This window comes from Pristis pectinata, chromosome 24, assembly GCF_009764475.1.
Source record: "Pristis pectinata isolate sPriPec2 chromosome 24, sPriPec2.1.pri, whole genome shotgun sequence".
Taxonomy (NCBI): Eukaryota; Metazoa; Chordata; class Chondrichthyes; order Rhinopristiformes; family Pristidae; genus Pristis; species Pristis pectinata.
In genome coordinates, this window is record NC_067428.1 from 29,849,494 (window position 1) to 29,867,371 (window position 17,878).

A 17,878-nucleotide genomic window follows, 5' to 3' on the forward strand; every position below is an offset into this window, starting at 1 on the left:
ATTCTACAATGACCTTTATAGTGCGAGAGTTTGTCATGAAAATTACCCGAATATGTACTTTTATGTGCTTCCAGACCCGCATGAACAGCCAGCGACACAAGGTGCAACTTATCTCCCGACCAGCTCCTGTATAATCCTGGCGTGGAGCAAGGTGTACACGTGTCTCCGATTGGATTTTTCTTTGGAATTTATCTATTTTTAAAAATCGTGTCTTTTATTTGGTTTAAAGCCTTTTTTTTGATTTTGTTGTTGTTTTGGTTTTGTCTTAATTCCAGAGCGCAGTGGCAGGGCGCTATTGCTGGGCGCAGCCCACTCTCTTCCCCTTATGTCACGCTTTGGTAAAAGTGCTTGCCGCTGAAGCTGGAGGCAGGTTGGCGCCGGATGGTTCATCCATCCATCTGTCCATGCTGCGTCTGCGGGCATTCATGAAGAAGTTACTGACCGTGTTGAGCTCGAGCCCCAGCTGCTGAGAAATGGTGATCTGCATTTCTTTGGACGGTCGTTTGTTCTCTTTGAATATAGCGATCAGGGTGCGGCGCTGGAGGTCGGTGAAGACAAGCCTCTGTTTTTTGGGGGTGGTGGCTCGGTCTCGGTTTTGCTCTTGCTCTTTACGCTTGCAAGCTAAAATAGAGAGAGAGAGAGAAAAAGAGAGATACAAAGAAGAGAACGATTTTAAAAGAACTGACAATGATCAAATGATCTTCCAAAGCTCCCGAGATTTTGAAAGGTCATATCTGGATGTGTCATGGCTTGGTATGGCAACTGCTCTGCCCATGACCGCAAGAAACTGCAGAGAGTTGTGGACGTAGCTCAGCACATCATGGAAACCAGCCTCCCCTCCATGGACTCTTTCTACACTTCTCGCTGCCTCAGGAAAGCAGCCAGCATAATCAAGGACCCCTCCCACCCTGGACATTCTCTCTTCTCCCCCCTCCCATCGGGCAGAAGATACAAAAGCCTGAAAGTACGTACCACCAGGCTCAAGGGCAGCTTGTATCCCGCTGTTATAAGACTATTGAGCGGTCCCCTAGTACAATAAAATGGACTCTTGACCTTTCAATCTACCTCGTTATGGCTTGCACCTTATTGTCTGCCTGCACTGCACTTTCTGTTACTGTAACACTTCATTCTGCATTCTGTTATTGTTTTCCCTTGTACTACCTCAATGCACTGATGTAATGAAATGATCTGTATAGATGGCATGCAAAACAAGTTTTTCACTGTACCTCGGTACATGTGACAGTAATAAACCAATTTACCAATTTACCAGGTCGCAGTGAGTTGGAAGAAGGCACATTCAAGACAGAAAGCAGTGCATAGAACATAGAAGAGTACAGCACAGAAACAAGTCCTTTGGCCCATGATGTCTGTGCTGAACATGATGCTGAATTAAACCAAATCTCTTCTTCCTGCACATGACCCATCTCCCTCCATTCCCTGCATACTCATGTGCCTATGTAAAAGCCTCGTAAACGCCATTATCTAACTGCTTCCGCCACTGCCCCTGGCAGTTGTTAGCCTACCATCTGTCATAGAGTCATACAGCACAGAAACAGGCCCTTCAGCCCACCATATTCATGCCGACCATCAAACCTAGCCATCTACACTGATCCCACTTACTCCCTGTTGGCCCTCCATGCCTTGGTAATTCAAATGCTCGTCTAGATACATGTCATGAGTTCACCAGCCTCTACCATTGGGAAAGTGCTGGATTCTGTTATCAGGGAAGTATGAGGAAGACATTTTGGAGATCGTAGTCCAATCTGATTACTGATGTAAACAAGGGTGAAAGTTATGGTGGGCACAGCTCTGAAACAGGCCTTCAGCCCATAGAGTCTTTACCAATCCTTAAGGACAGATTTACATTAACCCCATTGTACTCTTCCCCACATACACCTCAATTCCTTCAGTTTCTGCCTCTCACCTACATACCGGAGGCAATTATCCTCCCAACCCGCATGTCTTTGGGATGTGGGGGGAAACTGGAGCACCTGGAGGAAACCCATGCAGCCACAGGGAGAATGTGCAAAGCCCACACACACACATCACCTAAAGATCAGGATTGAACCTGGTCACTGGAGATGTGAGGCAGCAGCACCACCAACTTACTTTTGTTACCGGTAGGGTTGTGCACTAACACTGCCAATTTATCCCCTTCGTACCAATTGTGATCGCCACTTTCTTGTTGGTTTTGCTGTACTGGCCTACTTTCACATTTGGGCAACCTGAAATGACCTTAAATGTTGCTAAAAATCAAAAAACCTGACACCTAAAATAAAAAATAAAGGTTTCGTGGAGTCTTCGACCTGAAGTGTTAACTATGTTTCTCTCTCCACAGGTGCTGCCTGACCCGCTGAATATTTCGACTGTGTTCTGTTTTTATTTCAGATTTCCAGTATCTGTAGTTTCATGTTTTCCAAGCTGAGGTTTTAAGAACTTTAGAGACCAAGTGAAGGTCAAATCAGTGATGGCTGAGATTGTCAAATTTTTGGTCTTTAGGAGAAGCGAGGTTTATGAAGAACAGGTAGGAATTTGGAGCTGAGACCAGGATCAATCAGCCATGAACTTTTCCACTGGTGGATCAGAATCGAGGGGTGGTATAGCCTATTCCTGGTCCCATCTCTTGTGTCCTTTTTTATGTTCTGAGCTATCTGTTGATGCTAGTGAGCTTCAGTGAATTCCAGTTGGGGTTTTACTAATTAGGGTTGAAGATTGCCCACAAAAACCTAGGAGGGAGATCACGTGCAGCTAATTTCCCTATTATTGTACCCAGTTATTGAATAAATTGAGGGTGGCAGTGCTCATCACCAGTTACAAACAAATTGGACGATGCTGTCTAGTGACCATTGATGTGCACTTAAAACCCAGGAGTCAGTGTTTGCGATATCTTGCTTCCTCAAAACCACTAAGTAAAGGCATTTTGCCATCTGATTCATCACTGAAATACACCAAACGCTCCAACTTTATAAGTTATACTCCAACTAGTGTAGTGGTTAGCATAACACCTTACAGTACCAGCGACTCAGGTTCAATTCTGACCACTGTCTGTAAAGAGTTTGTACGTTCTCCCCGTGTCTGCGTGGGTTTCCTCCGGGTGCTCCGGTTTCCTCCCACATTCCAAAGACGTATGGGTTAGGAAGTTGTGGGAATGCTATGCTGGTGCCGGAAGCGTGGCGACACTTGCGGGCTGCCCCCGGAACACTCTATGCAAAAGATGCATTTCACTGTGTGTTTCGATGTACGTGTGACTAATAAAGATATCTTATCTTATCTTCTCTTTATAACATTTGGTCAGACTTCAGCTGGAATACTGCATGGAGTTCTGGTCACCAAGATATGGGAAGGATGTGAGAGTGCTGGAGAGGGTGCAGAGGAGATCCACCAGGGTGTTGCCTGGGACGGAGCAGTTCAGCTCAGTTATGAGGAAAGATTGTAGAGTCTAGATCCTTTTCCCCTGGACCAAATGAGGCTAAGATGGGACATGACTGAGTTATGTAAAATTTATGAGGGGTTTAGACAGGATAGATTGCAGGAAACATTTCCCCATATCAGAGATAGATAAAACTAGAGGACATAGGTTTAGGGTAAGGGGCAAGAAATTTGGAGGGGATCTGAGAGGGATCTCCTTCACTCAGAGCATGGTCAATACCTGGAATAGACTGCCTGAGAGGCTGGTTAAAGTTGGGTCCCTGACAACATTTAAGTGTCTAGCTCTTGAATCACCTAGGCATAGAAGGCTATGGGCCAAGTGCTGGGTGATGGCATTAATACAGAAGGATGCCCACCTGGACAAGTTGGGCCAAATGGCCTGTTTCCATGCTGTACGATACTATGAAATAGCACAACCTTGAAGCACTAATTCTCATAGACATGGACTAAACTTATCAAAAAAAAACAGGCTCTTTCATTTCAGTCTAAGTATCCTTTATACTGTGTGGTAAGTACCCATGGAAACAGTCCAAGTATGCTCAGGCTCCAATTAGTATATGATGTCAGTGCATGACACCAGTGGCAAGACAAGGCTGAGTTCAGAGATGGGTGCAGAGGATGGATTGATACACATAGACTCCCAGGTGAGTGGGTAGATATAGGCACAAGGTTGAATCAGTACAATCAAGCTTGAGGTTGGATGCACTGGTTTAGGCTCAGGATTGGATGTTACGACACAGGCGGGTGCAAGGAAGTTCGATTGGATCTGCACGGGTTTGGGGATGGGTAATGTGGAGTTTGTCCCAAGTATCTGGAGAAGCAGTAATATTCATAAAACTCTGTATGTAGTGGGTCAAACTCAGAGATTCTCAGGTACAATGGTTAGTCATAATTACTGACAAATAGCCATTTACAAGTGTGGTGTCTCTTTCCTACAGATTTTCCTTACTGCTGGCGATATTTGCAATTGTGTACATCTCCATTGAAACCTTTCTTTTAGCTCACTGCCTCTTAATTCAATCATTCCACTTTCCGTTGTCCTCTATCTGATTTAACATGGACAGATAAATTGCTACGTTTATTGGTTCAGACTCTGCGCTTCTCAATCTGATTGGTTAAGGAGAGATGAATATTTTTTGCCTCTTCACATAGACCATTTTGCTCTCTTTGGATTGTTTGGCAAGTAGAAGTTGTAAAATGGCATTAAAATGTCTGTAGGAAAATCCATATTCAGCAAAGAACTGGCACCATTCACTTGCCACTGGCGCAAGATCTATCCAATTGCATTGACAATTTGATAAAATCTGTGATGCCTTCTCCCATGAAACATAAAACACACTTCTCTATGGTTACAACAATGTCTTCCCAATTTTGGATTAAAACCAACAACTTTTATACTGTATGCAAAGCAGTTTTTTCATACATTTCCTGCAAGTAAAACATTTGTGTTCATTGCTGGAACTCTTATTTTGTTGCTAGGCATTGAAATTTGATCCACAAAATTCTCGTGTTTTTGCCCTTACCAGAGCAAATAAAATTCATAGATCTCCAAAAATGTCAGCCTTCAGATCATCAAAGCATTTTGATATCTGGTAATGAGTGTGGTTTATGCCACCTTATCTTACTGGTTATCTTACTGACTGGTTGCATCACGGTCTGGTACGGAAATTCAAATGTGCAGGAACATAAGAAGCTCCAGAGAGTAGTGGACTCTGCCCAATACATCACGGGCACATCCCTCCCCACCATCGGTAGTATCTACAGAAGGTGCTGCCTCAAGAAGCCAATATCTATCATCAAAGATCCCCACCATCCGGGCCATGCCATCTTCTCGCAGCTACCATCGGGCAGGAGGTACAGAAGCCTGAAGTCCCACACTACCAGGTTCAAGAACAGCTACTTCCCTCAACCATTCAGTTCTTGAACCATCCAGCACAAACCTAATCACTAGAGTTTAGCAACACTATGACCACCTTGATCACTTTGTACTAAAATTGGTATTGGTCTTGGTATTGGTTTATTATTGTCACTTGTACCAAGGTACAGTGAAAAGCTCGTCTTACAAACTGATCATACAGGTCAATTCATTACACAGTGCAGTTACATTGAGTCAATACAGAGACCATTGATGTAGTACAGGTAAAAACAATAACAGTACAGAGTAAAGTGTCACAGCTACAGAGAAAGTGCAGTGCAATAAGGTGCGAGGTCACAACAAGGTAGATCGTGAGGTCAGAGTCCATCTCAGTCTATAAAATGGCCTTTTTTTGTTCTAATTGTGTTCTTTCTTGCAAAAATTGTTTAATTTATGTTTTACTTGTGAATGCTGCTTATCTGATGCTATGTGCCTTTGATGCTGCTGCAAGTAAGTTTTTCATTGCACCTGTGCAAATGTGCACTTGTGAATATGACAATAAACTCGACTTTGATCCTGACTTTGATTTACTTGTAAGTTGCATCCAAGATTATGATTCTTCAAACTAGATGCAGTTGAAGTATTATACAGCTAAGCGGGCTGAAAAATGTCATTACATTCTGCATTGTAATTTGCATTTTGCTCAACGTAAGAAACTCTGAGCACGTATGCACGGAAACTCACACCAAGAAGGCATGCACAATCACTTTTTCAGTGGTCGACCACAATGAAGATACATTCCACTGAGTATGATACTGGAGCATGTGAGCTGGCTTGCTATTGATAATAAAATCAAGAAACACTGGGAGCACACAGCAATTCAGGAAGCATCCGTGGAGCAAGAAAAACAGAGTTAATGCTTCAGGTCAATAACCTTTCTTCAAACCCTTCTGATACTCAGCAGACAGATGCTGCCTGACCTGCTGAGTATCTCAAGCATTTTAGAATCTTACAGCACAAAGTCCTAACAGCACAGAAACAGGCTCTTCAGCCCAACTGGTCCAGGCCAACTGTGTTGCCCAGCGAGCTAGTCCTACCTGCCTGCATTTGGCCCATAGCCCTCTAAACCTCTCCTATCCATACACTTATCTAGATGGCTTTTAAATGTTCTTGATGTGCCTGCCTCAACCACTATTTCTGGCAGCTCATTCCATTTACGCACCACCTTTTGTGTGAAGAAGCTGCACCTGATGTCCCTTTTAAATCTCTCACCTCTGGTAGTAAGTCTATGCCCTCTTGTTTTTAGCACCCCCTCCCCGGGACAAAGACTGTGTGCTTTCACCCTGTCTATCTCCCACATGACCTTAAATACCTCTATTTTTCAGTTTTTATTCCAAATTTCTAGCATTTGTATTTGTTTTTTCCTTTTCATTTACTATTGAGAATCTTGCACTCCCATTAGGGGTCAATGTGAGAGCTAATCCCAAGTTACATAGCCACTTTTGCAGCAATGGATGCTTGAAATCACAATGTAAAATATTAAAGAGAAAATTTCAGGAGTCATTCTATGCTTATGGGTTGGGGGGTGTGAAGAGATGGCGTGGGGGGGGGAAGGGTGTGAATAAAAGGACTCTGTCTTTACCTCTCGTCGTCTTGGTGAAGCAGCCAGCATAATCAAAGATCCCACCCACCGGGGACAGTCTCTCTTCTCTCCTCTTCCATTGGGTAGAAGATACAGGAGCCTGAGGGCACTTACCACCAGACTTAAGGACAGCTTCTACCCCACTGTGATAAGACTATTGAACAGTTCCCTTATACAATGAGATGGACTCTGACCTCACAATCTACCTTGTTGTGACCTTGCACCTTATTGCACTGCACTTTCTCTGTAGCTGGGACACTTTACTCTGTACTGTTATTGTTTTTACCTGTACTACATCAATGCACTCTGTACTAACTCAATGTAACTGTACTGTGTAATGAATTGACCTGTACGATCAGTATGCAAGACAAGTTTTTCACTGTACCTCGGTACAAGTGACAATAATAAACCAATACCAGTACCAATATCAATAAAACAGTCACTGAAAAAAGAAAACAAATAAAATAAAAAGATAGGAGGTATTCACGGGACAGTATTTACTGGAGAGAAAAGTGAGAATCTGGTGATCTGTTTGACGTACAACATCAAGAAGTCTTGCAAGACGTTGTTGATTGTTTATCACAATATTGACTCTTCGGGGGGAAAGTTAAATGAGTGCATTAAATCACTAATTAATTAGTAGAAACTGTGGATTTGTGATTTTCTTATCGTAATTAAATTTTGAAAATAATGGAATGTCATAATTGCACTGTGAAATGGTTTTACAGATATAGTACTTACTTTCTCTTTATTGCCACTACATTCCTACATTGATGCTGAATATATATTCTAAATTTTAGGTTCAATTTACATGAGTTCCTGGATAGTCAGCTCAGTTATGATTAAATGCTCTCAAGGTAGCACTTGCACTTCCGGAGATAGAGCATTGGTAGGTATATCAGAATTGATCCAAAGGCTGATTGGAAGATCATCAGTAAGACATTTAATGTGGCATAACAACCACTAGAAGTATTGGATTTGTACACAAGGTATATCTAAATATCTCAGTCACCTTCAATATTTCAGATGGAAGCTGTTCCTCAAGCTTATGTTGGGCTTGTTGTAACAGTGCAGGAGGCCACAGACAGATAGGTCTGAATGGGAGTGGGATGAAGATTGAAAGTGGCAGGCAACAGGGTGCTCCGTGTCTTCCCAATGGATTGAACCTTTCGGGTTCAGTATCAAGTTCTGCAACTTCAGGTAACTCGTTTCCTCGGTCTGTATCAGAACTGGCCATTTCTGCCATGTGCCCTCCACCCAACTGATATTGGCTTAGTTTTTCTCTCTCCATTTGCACAGCCTTGACCTACTGTCTATACCTCTCGCTGCCTTGGTGAAGCAGCCAGGGGTCATTCTCTCTTCTCTCCTCTCCCATCAGGCAGAAGATACAGGACCCTGAGGGCACATACCACCAGGCTCAAGGACAGCTCCTATCCCACTGTGATAAGACTATTGAACGGTTCCCTTATACGATGAGGTGGACTCTTAACCTCACAAACTACCTCGTTGTGACCTTGCACCTTATTGTCTACCGGCAATGCACTTCCCTGTAGCTGTGACACTTTACTCTGTACTCTGTTATTGATTTTACCTGTCCTATCTCAATGCATTCTGTACTAACTCAATGTATCTGCACTGTGTAATGAATTGATCTGTACGAACGGTATGCAAGACAAGTTTTTCACTGTACCTCGGTATAAGTAACAATAATAAACCAATACCAATACTAGGCATGCCCTACTGCCCTCCATTCCCAATTTCATATTCCTTTAGTTTCTTCTCACTGGCTAACTATCCTCATTCCACAGTTTTGTTCATTTTTTTTCTCTCTCTTTAACTGCCTCCATTAACTGGATGACTCCTACAACCTTATCCGCATGGCAACCCTGGTCTCACCCTATCACAGATATTCTCTTTGTTCTATCCATCCACTTCTCACTTTCTGTGCAACTTCAAATGAACTTACTTTCTCCCTTGCCCTGTTCTGATGAAGAGTCTTTAACGAGAAATATTAACTCTGTTTCTCTTTTCATGCACGCTTTCTGACCTGGTGAATATTTTATATGTGTTTGTTTGTTTTTATTTTGGATTTACAGCAGTTTTTTAATGTTCATTTATAATGTATCATTTGCTTCACAGGAGAAGAATGCATAATTAAATGAAAGATAAACCCTAGCTTCTTTACTGATCTGAAGTAAATATTAGCCCCAGTCAAGGACATCTGTACTGGACAACTATGAGTGTAAGTGAGCACTTGAACTAGGTCCATAATTAAGCAATTAAACCTTAACAGTAGAATAACCATGGAACATTTTTAAATTACAGTAAAACATTAATCAAGTATATTTGGGATTTTGATGGTGCTGGCCAGGTATATTTTCCAAACTATTGGATGTTATTCCAATTAATACCACAAAATATTTTTTTAAGGTATTACACAGTACAGTAGTATAATGAAATTTTCAGTGAGCTCCGTACGTTTAAAGGGAGTGTGGGAAACAGGATCAGGCGTTTCAGGCGAGTGTGGAATCCGGGCCCTGGTGAGTTTTAAGGGAACATGGGAACAAGGGGCCTGGTGTGCTGGAGGGAGTGTGGGAACCAGGGCCCTAGTGAGTTTACAGGGAGTGCAGGAACTGGGGGCCCAGTATGTTGACGGGAGTGTGGGAACTGGCGCCCCAATGAGTTTAAAAGGAGTGCAGGGAATGGAGCCCCAGTGTGTAAGAACCCATGGAATTACGGGAAAGTTATGAGCATTGATAGAGCATTGTCTGATTGGCAGGAAACAGAGAGTGGGAATAAAGGGATCCCATTCTGGTTGGCTGCCAGTTACCAGCGGTGTTCCGCAGGGGTCCGTGTTGGGGCCGCTTCTTTTTACGTTGTATATCAATGACTTGGATTATGGAATAAATGGCTTTGTGGCTAAGTTTGCTGATGATACAAAGATAGGTGGAGGGGAGGGTAGTGTTGAGGAAATGGAGAGTCTGCAGAGAGACTTGGATAGACTAGGAGAATGGGCAAAGAAGTGGTAAATGACACACAATGTTGGAAAGTGTATGGTCATGCACTTTGGTAGAACAAATAAGTGGGCAGACTATTATTTAAATGGGGAGAAAATTCAAAATTCAGAGATGCAAAGGGACTTGGGAGTCCTCGTGCAGGAGACCCTAAAAGTTAACCTCCAGGTTGAGTCGGTGGTAAAGAAGGCGAATGCAATGTTGGCATTCATTTCTAGAGGAATACAATATAAGAGCAGGGATGTGATGTTGAGGCTCTATAAGGCATTGGTAAGACCTCACTTAGAGTACTGTGTGCAGTTTTGGGCTCCTTATTTAAGAAAGGATGTGCTGACGTTGGAGAAGGTTCAGAGAAGATTCACTAGAATGATTCCAGGAATGAGAGGGTTAACATATGAGGAACGTTTGATGGCTCTTGGGCTGTACTCCTTGGAGTTCAGAAGAATGAGAGGGGACCTCATAGAACCACTTCAAATGTTAAAAGGCCTGGACAGAGTAGATGTGGCAAAGTTGTTTCCCATGGTAGGGGAGTCTAGTACAAGAGGGCACGACTTCAGGATTGAAGGGCGCCCATTCAGAACAGAGATGTGGAGAAATTTCTTCGGCCAGAGAGTGGTGAATCTGTGGAATTTGTTACCACGGGCGACTGTGGAGGCAAAGTCATTGGGTGTATTTAAGGCAGAGATTGATAGGTATCTGAGTAGCCAGGGCGTCAAAGATTATGGTGAGAAGGCGGGGGAGTGGGACTAAATGGGAGAATGGATCAGCTCATGATAGAATGGCGGAGCAGACTCAATGGGCCAAATGGCCGACTTCTGTTCCTTTGTCTTATGGTCTTATGGTCTTAAAGCAAACACAGAAATTAGCTCTGGTGATCTGGATGCGGAACCATCAGTATTTTATACAATTGGTTAGTGGACTATTGGAGTTTTACTGCAGTGAAAAAATGGAATATTTGTTTTAAATCAACTGATGCTGTATCAGGATAAGAGCTTTAGTGAAATGATTTGAGATACAGTATAATGATTTACTCACTAGCAGTTAAGAGTTATGATTGCGCCAGGTGCCCGAAGATTGATTGTTGAATGCACGTTCACACCTGTGTACTGAGCTGACCATTTGGCTAGTAAATACTCTGTGTCTGAGCTTACTTCTGCTTCATATTGGCATGCAAGTCATGATCCTGCACCAATGGGTGCTCAACAGGGCCAATGTCACTGCGGACCAGTGTCAAACAGGACATTGCCCCAACACTGGTTTCGGTCTTTTTTACGGCAATACTGTACCTCACCCAAACAGTGCTCTGGCAGGAGGGGCACTGTTCCACAGGGACTGATGGGAAACTATTCAATCTACATCATCTCCACTCCTGAACTGAGGGCACCCAGTCTCAGAGGTCAAGCTCCACTATGGCAGATGATACTTGCATTAGATTCATAGAGTCATACAGCACAGAAACAGGCCCTTCAGCCCAACAGGTCCATGCCGACCAAGATTCCCATCTAAGATAGCCCCATTTGCCCGTGATTGGCCCATATCCCTCTAAACCTTTCCTATCCATGTACCTGTCTAAGTGCCTTTGAGATGTTGTTAATGTACCTGCTTCAACCGCTTTCTCTGGCAGCTCATTCCATATAAGGACAATCCTCTGGGTGAAAAAGTTGCCCCTCAGACTGCTATTAAATCTCTCCTCTTTCACCCTAAACCTATGTTCACTAGTTCTTGATCCCCCGCCCCAGGGAAAAAGACATTCACCCTATCTATGGCCCTCGTGATTTTATACAGATTGCATTGTGCATTCACAATGTACATTGTGGTACACCTGTTCATAGGCTGAACTTGTGGTCATTATTGACTTGTTGACTGAAACCTATGAGAGGTTGTGCCTAATACGTAACCTCTGCAAAACAAATGGTCTCTACCAACCCACCCCTGCTGTACAACATTGTCCTCTGACAATGAATCTTCATGGCGAGATCCAAACAAATGGATTTCAACACAGATAAGTGTGAGGTGATGCATTTTGGAAAAACAAACCAGTGTAGGACTTATACTATGAATGGTAGGACACTAGGGAGTGTAATGAAACAGAGGGATTCAGGAGTACAAGTACATAGTTCATTGAAAATGGCATAACAGGTAGACAGGGTGGTGAAAAAGGTGTTTAGCATGCTGACCTTCATCAGTCAGGGCATTGAGTATAGGAGTTGGGACATTATGTTGCAGTTGTATAGGTCATCAGTGAAGCCGCACTTGGAGCACTGTGGACAGTTTTGGTCACCCTGTTATAGGAAAGACGTGGTTAAACTGGAAAGAGTGCAGAGAAGATTTACAAGGATGTTGCCAGGACTAGAGGGCCTGAGTTATAGGGAGAGGTTGGCCAGGCTAGGTTTTTATTCCTTGGAATGCAGGAGAATGAGGGGGGACCTTACAGAAATGTTTAAAATTATGAGAGGCATAGATAAGGTGGACGGTAACAGCCTTGTCCCCAGGTAGGGGAGTCCAAAACTAGGGGTCACAGGTTTAGGGTGAGAGGAGAAAGATTTAACAGGGACCTGAGGGGCAACTTTTTCACACAGAGGGTGGTGAGTATATGGAACAAGCTGCCAGAGGAGGTAGTTGAGGCAGGTACAATAGTATCATCAGCAGACTGAGTGAACCAGATACTGTTCACTGCCTAAGGAAAGGAGCTCTAATATTTCTCTCTTACATTCAGTTTATGAAATTGCAGATTAATCTTCCTTTTCTATCTCACCCTGTTCCTGCTCCATAGATGCAGAGAGGTGACTAAAGTATTCCACATAATTAATTCCAGAATGTTTAAGAACCTTTCTGCAAAAGAACCTGGAAAGGAGAGGATCTGGAATGTAGCAGAAAATAATTGACCAAGTTGCAGATACTGGGCACGTACTTCTCAAATGACTTTGGGTATAGAGTGCAAAGAGATGGGAACTAAGAAATATACAGTCAATTGCCTGGAAATTGGACCCATTTACACCTGATTTTTATACACAATCATTTCCAGATTGTGTAGCAACCTTTGGGATATTGGTTCAGGCGATTTTGGGCTTGACGTTTGCCTGGCATAATAAGATATTTTCATTAGTCACATGTACATCGAAACACACAGTGAAATGCATCTTTTGCGTAAAGTGTTCTGGGGGCAGCCTGCAAGTGTCGCCACGCTTCCAGTGCCAACATAGCATGCCCACAACTTCCTAACCCATACGTCTTTGGAATGTGGGAGGAAACCGGAGCACCCAGAGGAAACCCAAGCAGACACGGGGAGAACGTACAAGCTCCTTACAGACAGCAGCGGGAATTGAACCCGGGTCGCTGGCACTGTAATAGTGTTACGCTAACCGTTACACAACATATCTGGTACACAGCAACCTCTTCTGCATTTATTGATGGAAATAGGCTGTTAAAATGTGCAACCTACAACCAACATTTTTCACTCACGTTAAGACAAGGAGCAAATCCCACAGCCAGTGGAAGAGAGACAGAAATTAAATTATCGCTGCAGAGACATCAATGTTTGACTCACAGCATTTGTCCAACTCATTTTTTGCTGCCCACAGACATCATTGACAATGATTGTAGAATCTCTATATCATGTACATCATGCTGCGATTACATTGTATACCGATTGTAATCAGGGCCCCCTGCAACATGAGGGCTTTTGGGCAGTCTATTGCATGGAGGGTCTCATACAAACAGGACTGCGGTGTGTTCCCCCATATCTACCCCAGTCTGCTCTCATCTTCATAGAAGTACAGTGGCGGTCAAGGAGAGGGTTCTTTAGGAACTGATTAATTTCCCAGTGTCAGTATGACACTGACACAACAGTCGGCAGTTGCCATCAGCAAACACAACTGTAAAGTTTTTGCAGTCCAGGTGCAGGATCTTGACCCAAAATGTCAACTGTCCATACCTCTCCATCAGATTTCTGAACAGTCCATGAACCCATGAACACTAACTTGTTATTCTTTTGTTTTCCACTCTATTTTTGTCATTTATAGTAATTTTATGTCTTTGCACTGTACTGCTGCTGCAAAACAACAAATTTCACGTCACATAAATCAGTGATAGTAACCCCGATTCAGATTCTGATTCCCTCCACAGACACTGCCTGACCCACTGAGTTCCTCCAGCGGTTTGTTTGTTGCTCCAGATTCCAGCATCTGCAGCCTCTTGTGTCTCTGTAAAGTATTTGCATGCATTTCAGTGTGAAAGGCGTCCTGTTAAACTGTGTTTTCCATCAATTTCCATATATTTAAAAATATATTGTTTTCAATGAACGGAACCTTCATAATGTCCTAAAATGGTTGAAGTCCAGTTTCTGGGCAAATGAGTAAAATTTAAGATTTGTTGGAGATATCTGAGCTATGGAGGAACTTACTTAAATTTCCATTTTTGTGGTGTCAGATATGAGTTCATTTGCCATTCTGGGCATACAATATCATAGCTTATGTCATGTTACAGGAATTAACACTGAGACACACCGAATTACACTGGGACAATTTCTGAATGAGCTGTGAGTGAGGCTGTTAACAGATTCACATCACATTCATTTTACCACTATTTTAGCAGAGTCATTAATCGTCTACTCCAAATGGCAGCACTTTGAAAGAAAGAGTAGCAGTCATAGTTCATTGTGTTTCTGCCTCAGCAACTATCAGCTGACAACTCTCCCCCACCACCACCCACCCCCCACCCCCACCCCCACCCCCAGTCCCAGCTGGGGGAAGACTGTGGAAAACTTCATCTTCTCAGATCCATTTGTTTTTCATGTAAAAGTACTAGCTAAAATAAAGGTTTGTCATTGGGCAGGATCAGCCTCAAACTGGCCCCTGCTTTGCATTTGCCTCCCATGGTATCCTTGTGGTTCCATTTACCTTATGCAGCCCTGCAGCTCAGAACATCCTCGGGGCTTTACTGTGGCCTCAGGCAATACAAACTGAGGTCCTGCCCTGGATTGGACTGATGGTTAACTCACTCTGAAATTCTCATTTAATTTTGAATCCGCATCTCCTTCTGCTTGATTTGTGCTGATATTGAATATCTGGATGCAGGTTACAAACCAATATTTCCAACAACATTTTTGGTAACGTGATCGTCCCTTTAACCCTTACTACTTCCTCAGGGCTCAGGAATCAAATTGTACTTATTGGTACTCAATCCAAGGTTTGATGGCCATTTTGCAGCATGTTAGCAGAGTTGTATGCAACACTCCAGCTATGAGAATATCAGCTCTTTGAAGATATATCTTCAAACTGGACATCCAAGAATGCCAGTTGTCATGTTTATCGCCTCGCCATTGTCCATTCTACTAACGTTTCAATCCCTTTCTTCTGATGCTTTGAATACACAGGACTCATCTTGTACCCCCCATTCTTGCTCCATGTGTTCATCCTCATATTCTTGATTCTACATGCTAAATAATCATGAGGGCCATAGACAGGGTGAATGCACACAGTCTTTTTCCCAGGGTTGGGGAATCAAGAACCAGAGGGTCTAGGTTTAAGGTGAGAGGGGAGAGATTTAATAGGGGCAACTTTTTCACCCAGAAGGTGGTCCATTTCTGGAACGAGCTGCCAGAGGAAACGCTTGAGGCAGGTACATCAACAACAATTAAAAGACACTTGGATGGTACATGGATAGGAAAGGTTTAGAAAGATATGGGCCAAACGCAGGCACATGGGACTAGCTTAGATGGGCATCTTGGCCAGCATGGACCGGTTGGGCCAAAGGGCCTGTTTCTGTGCTATATTACTCTATGATTCCATGACTATATAATATCCTTATATTTTTCAGTTTGATCTGCAGTCTTTCCGGAACCTTTGCAATTGTTCTGCTTGTTGCTTATTACAACCCACTCAAATTTTGTATCAAATTCAGATATGAAGAACTCTGTTCACGTTCCTTCCTCCAAGTACTGAATGAACGTCAAAAGCTGAAATGGATGTAATTGATGAAGGGGCATTCAACTAAGTTTGGCACCAGGGAGCCCTAGTAAAATTGAAGACAACATTGGTCAAGGAAATACTGTCCAGTACTATGAGGTTAAGGAAGATGGTTGTAATTGTTGAGGATGAGCAGTGCAACCTATGGTCGTAAGAATCCCTTCGATCTTACCATCAGAAAGTCATCAATGAGATTCCCCTGCGTCCTAAGGCCAGCTTGTTGGTGGGTTTACACTGTTCATGTCCATTCATAATGCTACTGTTAGTGAATCGATTCATCTCAATCCAGAGCATGGTCTGGACAACATTCATAGTTATGTCTAGTTGGGTTTTGAGCATCAGCAACTAGAAAAGGCACAGCTGAATTCCAAACCACGTTACTGTTGAATTTCAGACCCAGCAGCCCTAAACTAGGATATTAACTGCACCTGTCACAAGTTTTTAAAGAAAGTATTCTAAAGTACTATTCCTCTGTAGTGACAGGGGACTCCAAACTCAAGCGTAACTACTGACACAGAACAAATTGCTAACAATATCTGTCATTTCTTAGTCATTAATTGACAAGTCTCTGGGGGATCTGTAAGGATTACTATTATTAAGTCAATTTTTGTCAGCTCTTAACTTTTTCCTGTCTTTGTTCAAAGCTTTATAATTTGAGTAAAATCCTCTGAAATCTCCTATTTACATTAAAGCCCTTAAGCCAGCAAGTAGCTTCTAAGGAAATTATGCTCCTATTGTCTGTGACTTTCTCCTTATTGAACCCAACAGTTGCACCTGCAATTTATAATGCACTGCCTGTGTTAGTATTGCAAAAATGTTACACGTTCTGCAAGATCTATTTTTTAATCCATTTTATCATGGACTAAATGAACTTTCATTTACAATGGTGGATGTACAAGACCTTAAATTTGACTGCAATTGCAGGGCATGTTAAATGCATATGCATGTGTGAACGCACACAGTTCTTTAATCTGCTTAACGTACTTGGTAGAGGCTGTATCCCTCATTGCACACCCCTGTATTCACACTGAACCTTTCTCAGGAAGCCATAGAGCTCTCAAAACACTGGACTGCTTTTTAAAGTGCAGCTACTGTAACTTTGGACAAGCTTCTATAAAAAGGAAGTGAGATACCATGCTGTTTAATCCGCTTTGCATTATGGTGTTGCTAGTTGTGAATCATTTTCAAGATGATCCTGTGTTCTTTTACAGACGTTGCCTTGGGTTCAATCTACGTAGGATAGGAACTACAACAATGTCCTGATGCAGGCTTTCGACCCCATTTGCTCTTGTTATGTATCCTATCTTATGGGAAATTAACATTAATATAGTCATTATGTCTAATACTTGGCCAGTCATGTGCCCTTTCTCAATAGATCATGCTAAGGAAGGCGCACCAGCATGTTTACTTTCTTAGGAGGTTAAGGAGGTTTGCCTTGGCACCGAACACTCTAACAAACTTCGACAGAGATACTGTTGAAAGTATCCTGACTGGTTGCATCATGGTCTGGTACAAATGCGCAGGAATGTAAGAAGCTGCAGAGAGTAGTGGACTCAGCCCAATACATCACGGGCATATCCCTCCCTAACATTGGTAGTATCTACATCAGGTGCTGCCTCAAGAAGGCAACATCTATCATCAAAAGATCCCCACCATCCAGGTCATGCCATCTTCTCACAGTTACCATCGGGCAGGACGTACAGAAGCCTGTAGTCCCACACCACCAGGTTCAAAAACAACTACTTCCCTTCAACCATTCTGTTCTTGAACCAACCGACACAACACTAATCACTACAGTTCAGCAACACTATGACCACTTTGATCACTTTGCACTAAAATTGACATTTTTTTGTTCTAATTGTGTTCTTTCTAGTAAAAATTGTGTATGATTTATGTTTAATGTATGTTTTTCTTGTGAATGCTGCTTGCATGATGCTCTGTGCCTGTGATGCTGCTGCAAGTAAGATTTTCA

At 42.8% G+C, this 17,878-nt stretch overlaps 1 protein-coding gene across 1 annotated transcript in view; it reads right to left on the reverse strand.

Annotated features, from left to right (window-relative positions):
• Positions 1–328: 328 nt before the first annotated feature.
• The window catches only part of onecut3b (one cut homeobox 3b), a 97,014-nt gene continuing 79,464 nt past the window's right edge, over positions 329–17,878 (reverse strand). Inside the window, exon 2 of the mRNA XM_052037723.1 lies at positions 329–621. Within this exon, the coding sequence (XP_051893683.1) occupies positions 329–621 (293 nt within the window). The remainder of the gene's footprint in view (positions 622–17,878) is intronic.